This window comes from Benincasa hispida, chromosome 9 (genome assembly GCF_009727055.1).
Source record: "Benincasa hispida cultivar B227 chromosome 9, ASM972705v1, whole genome shotgun sequence".
NCBI classification, from domain to species: Eukaryota; Viridiplantae; Streptophyta; class Magnoliopsida; order Cucurbitales; family Cucurbitaceae; genus Benincasa; species Benincasa hispida.
Genome location: NC_052357.1, coordinates 81,645,473 through 81,650,296, shown reverse-complemented (window position 1 = coordinate 81,650,296; position 4,824 = coordinate 81,645,473). Strand labels below are relative to the sequence as shown.

The 4,824-nt window shown below is 37.6% G+C and overlaps 1 protein-coding gene across 1 annotated transcript; it reads right to left on the bottom strand.

The window, feature by feature from the left end:
- Window positions 1–836: 836 nt before the first annotated feature.
- On the bottom strand, window positions 837–2,918 carry LOC120087328. Its single transcript, XM_039044310.1, has 3 exons — window positions 2,729–2,918; window positions 1,507–1,926; window positions 837–1,437 (listed from the first exon to the last, which is right to left on the bottom strand). Exons 1-3 carry the CDS (start codon window positions 2,777–2,779, stop codon window positions 1,225–1,227), a joined length of 684 nt encoding a protein of 227 aa, XP_038900238.1. The 5' UTR covers window positions 2,780–2,918; the 3' UTR covers window positions 837–1,224.
- Window positions 2,919–4,824: the final 1,906 nt, after the last annotated feature.

Below are 4,824 nucleotides of genomic sequence, written 5' to 3'. Positions count from 1 at the left end.
TCGATGCTCTGAGTCCGCCGTCGTCATTCATTTGCTCTGAGTCCGTTGTCGCATTCATTTGCTCCGAGTCCACCATTGTCATTCGTTTGCTCCAAGTCCGCTATTGCCGTTCTTGTCATTCCATGCTCGCCCCATCGTCGGATGCAACTCACACTTGCCTACAACTCAACATCGTAAGGAGAAAAGAGAGGGAGAGAGAAAAGAAGAGGAGGAAGAAATGACCTTGAAGCATGGAGGAGAGAATATATACATATAGGATAGAAAATGTGCATGAAGGAGAGAGAATCTGCGTGAGAGAGAAAATACATGGAGGAGAGAGAATTATACATATATATATATATATATAACACTGATATTAATGAAAATATAAAGACCAATAGATTTTTTTTTTGTGTAAACAAATAAAGTTCAAAATATTGACGTAATATGGACCTATTTTTCAGGTCTTTTATGTAGAAATCCCTACATAAATTTGCAAAAATTCATGTTTTTTTTTAATCGACTGCAAAAGTATTTCTCAAAATTAAAATTACACATGAGAAGAAATTTGTTTTAATTCTTTAAAACAAATTTAGCACTAATAATTTCTTATCTCCATGCTTTATATCTCATCAGTATTTTTAAAATCTCTCACATGGAACACAAACAACTAATAAAAATTTTTTTTTTTTAAAAGAAAAAGAAAAAGATGAAGAAATCTCAGCTTGCTGTTCCACATTTTCTTGATTTATTATTTCACTAAATTGAATTATTGCAGAATGCAGTTCAACGGAAACTCAAATCCAACTCTGCAAAAGAACGAAAGTTTGTAACAGAACCACAATATAGAACCAAAGTTCACCAAAAAGAGGGAGGGGCCCAAAGGAAGACAGCGCCAAAACTTTGCTCATTACCAAATTATGAAGCCGATAAACAATACCTAGCTAGCATTACGTCTCAGAGCAAGAGTTTGGATACATACTCATACACACAAACCCAAGTATAGCTCAACTGGTCTAAGAAAATGTCAACCAAGAGGTCAGCAATTCATATCTTTCCACCCCATTAATTGTTGAACTCAAAAGGAAAAGAAAACCTACTTATACATGGCTGGGGTTCACCGATGCGTCTTGAATGAAAGGTTTCCATACATCTCATAACATCATGTTCTCCCATCCTTACATGATGACCAAATTCTTCTTGGAAGCGAATATTGACATCTGAAACAATCATATTCATCCATGTTTAAGATGTACCTTGACCTACAAATGGGCTTTGTTCATTTGGTCGATTTCTTTCTCTTGACAAATTTCTCCACAGCCACAAAACTTGCATTAACCCCCCATTTGCAACATGCAAAGGAAATGCCTGTGCTTGAATTACGAAGCCATAAGCAATTAGCTTCACGAGAACGAAGAAGGAACCGAGACCATAAAGTTGTTTCTTGAAGATTGATTCCTGTAGAATGGTTGATGTTTTATTATTTGTAGCATGGAATAAAGTAAACAATGTAGAAGCAAAATGTACCTCAGAGTTGCTTTTGCCAAACACTTCTTGAGATATCTCTTTTAAAAGGTCAGTCAACAAGACACCAATAAAGAGGCCAATTGGAATCAGTAACTCCTCATTTCTAACTATGGATGCTACAAAATCTGAAAAGGAGCTGAGAACAAAGAACAAGAGAAGAGACCATTTCAGTGTCTCCTTCCCCATAAAAAGCAGTCTCTCCACCAGTATCTTCTCTGCTTCCTTCCATGGAAAAATTTTAACGGGTTCAGGAACGACCTCCTGCATCTTCTCTTTCAAACTTTCAATTTCTATAGGCATGGAATTAGAATCCATAAACCGTGCCATTTTTACTTTCATTGAAGTTGCAAGGGTAGCTTGGCGACTACCATACAGCAGCAAGCAGCTATTAAAAGATGGTTTCTCCTTGAATAGAATAATCTGCAGAAATAGGCAAATACACAATCAAAAGCCTAAGTTGGATCAAAGGTCACAAAACAAGCGGGGAGAAATCAATCTCAAAGCAAGCAAAATATTCAAAATCTCATTCAAGCTCATGAGTTATAGCCAAGTGAAAATCAATATTAACTGAGAACAAAATGACATTATAGAGTTCGAATACAGGCTCTCATACAACTATAAATCACCAATCAACCCAAAAGCTTAAGCTGATGGATAATAGTAAATTTAACAAAAGTGCCGCACACAACCGAACTGTGACATCTGAACAAGAAAATTCCCAAGCAACTAATTGACTTATTAACAACTATACTAAATCAATGAACTAAATCAAAGTACACCAACGATCTGCATTATTCTAATTTCGTAAGTAAAACAACCTAAACTACTTACCTTAAATCCCCAGTAATTCCCCATTTCTTACACTTCAGAATCTCATCAACATTTTGCCTAGAAAACTTTGCAGGGGAATCAATCCATTTCCTTAAGGCAACTGGTATTTATTAAATTCCAAGCGTAATAAAGGATACAAAGCTCTTTCTCGAGCATTCAATTATAATTAGATTACAAGCACTACGATGATACCAATAATTCTACACGAAGAAATGAAGAAATTTGCACACAATCGGGTCCTTTGAGTCCTAGATTACTCTTCTAACAAATTAAAGAAATACCTAACAGGAATTAAGGCTAGTAGACCGAAAAGGCTAAGTAAATTATTGAGCTCAATCAGTTCATTTGGTAATTCCTCATAAATCAATCGAGACGACAAACAAGAATTTACCCTGGACGTCGGAGATAAGGAGGGCAGCGAAATTGACGCCGGCAGCGCCATTTGATATCCCAGATCTCGCCGTTCGCCGTTCGCCGTTATCCTCTTCGCCTTCTCTACATTAATCTCTCCCTCTCTATCTTTGTAGGGTTGGGTGGGGTTCTCCGATTCGGGTTCCTAACCAAGAAGCCTCGCCTCCCTTTTGTCGTCTCTCCCTTTTTCCAATAATTTTTTTAGTTAGAATTACAACTTTTATTGCACTTAAATTAGATAAAATAATATTTTTTTTTATATAATCAACAACTCTACACATACATTAATAGTCATCAGTCTTATAGTAGTTGGAAGTGGTTACTGAAGTTGATTATCGAAGATGATTTTTGCTAGAGTTTGTAGTTGGAAGTGGTTGTCAGAGCCTGAAGTTGGTCGCATGAAGGTGTATTGGAATTGGTTGTCGAAGTTTTTCACGGAGGTGGTTTTCAAATCTCAAAGTTGGTCAGGCGAAAGTATCGTCAAAGTTGGTCAGGCGAAAGTATCGTCAAAGTTGATCATCGAATATGATTTTTGTTGGAGACTATAGTTGGAGGTGACTGTCGGAGTTCGAAGTTAGTCACATAAAGGTGGTTAGAATTAGTTGTCGTAGTCTGTTGTCAAAGGTGGTTGTCAAAGCCTCGAGTTGGCCGTCAGAGTTGCTCACTCAAAGGTGATTTTCATCGGAATTTGTAGCCAGAGGTGGTTGTTGGAGCCTACGAAGGTGGTTGTCAGAGTTAGTCATCGGAGTTTGTTGTCCGAGCCAATTGACGTCGGAGTTGTTGCTGGTAGCGCTTATGCCCTATGGTAAACAGTATATACGAACACCTATGATTGTTAATTATAATGATATTACTTCAACATTTTGTTTGTTTTACTTCATTATACTTTTATGTTAGGAAAGTTCTTGCTTTACAAAACCAACCAAAAACAATAAATAAAATCTCTTGGTTTATCTGTACTGTGACTCAAAGATGTATTGGTGATGATACACAAGTGGATCATGTCTTGAGTGATAACATCAATATAGATTCTGTTAGTAATGAGACTATTAGAGGTAAATCTTATCACAATTTTGGTAATGCTACGGGACGATCAAAACAGCGGCCCGCTTTTTGGGATATGGTTCACAAGTGTAGTAGAACTGCACAGATTATTCGATCCTGATACGATTTCGTGTTGGGACATTGCGAGTGGGGTGTTTCTATAACAAAGAGTTTGTATAAGAACCTGACCACGAAGTGTTATGTCTCGTTATTAATAACACCGTCCATAACAGAGACTATCACTTCAACTAGGAGACCAATAGGTAACATGACACTCAAATCCTAATGAGTTGGGAACTCCTGCCCCCCCACATTTTTTGAAAGGGGGGGCCCAACCCCTTTTTTTGGGGAATTTTTGGTTTAATGGGTTAGAGTGCCCTAAAGGGACGATCCAAACTTACAAATTTGGGGAATGACGTCTTGATTTGGGAGCTGGGAACTCAACTACACAAGATGGAATTCAACTCGCTTCTCTCTGAGGCATGGGGTAAGTAGATAGATGGCTTCTTAAAGGGCTGATTCTCGGGGCTTGAAACGATGTTGTCCACACACATTCCTTAGCGCCCGAAGAAGGTTGTTCACACATAGTTGACTATGTTTGTATATTGTTTATTAGAGGAATCAGTGGTAACTTTTAAGGAGTAGATTAACTACAAAAGAAAGGAAAAACGGTAAATTGCCTAGCTTGTACTTACGAGCAATCTATGAAGGGTCACGTACTCCATGATTGGTTATAATCCAATGGACATAGAAAATATATTCTGTGGGAAGAAAGAGTTAAGCGGTGTTGGTCTTTAGTGGAATCACTAACAGTAAACGGATGGTGAATCTCGTGCTTAAAAGAGTTTAGTCAGGCTATTCACGTACGTTGGAAGCTTCCGAGCACAAGGTCCCATTAAGGTCACGCTGGATAGCGTTGGATATAAGTCGAGAACCAGTGTTGGTTAATTTGAAAGTTCAAATTGACAAGAGGATAGTAAAATTAATATATGATATAATGGAACCGGTTAACTATATATGATTAATTGGCTA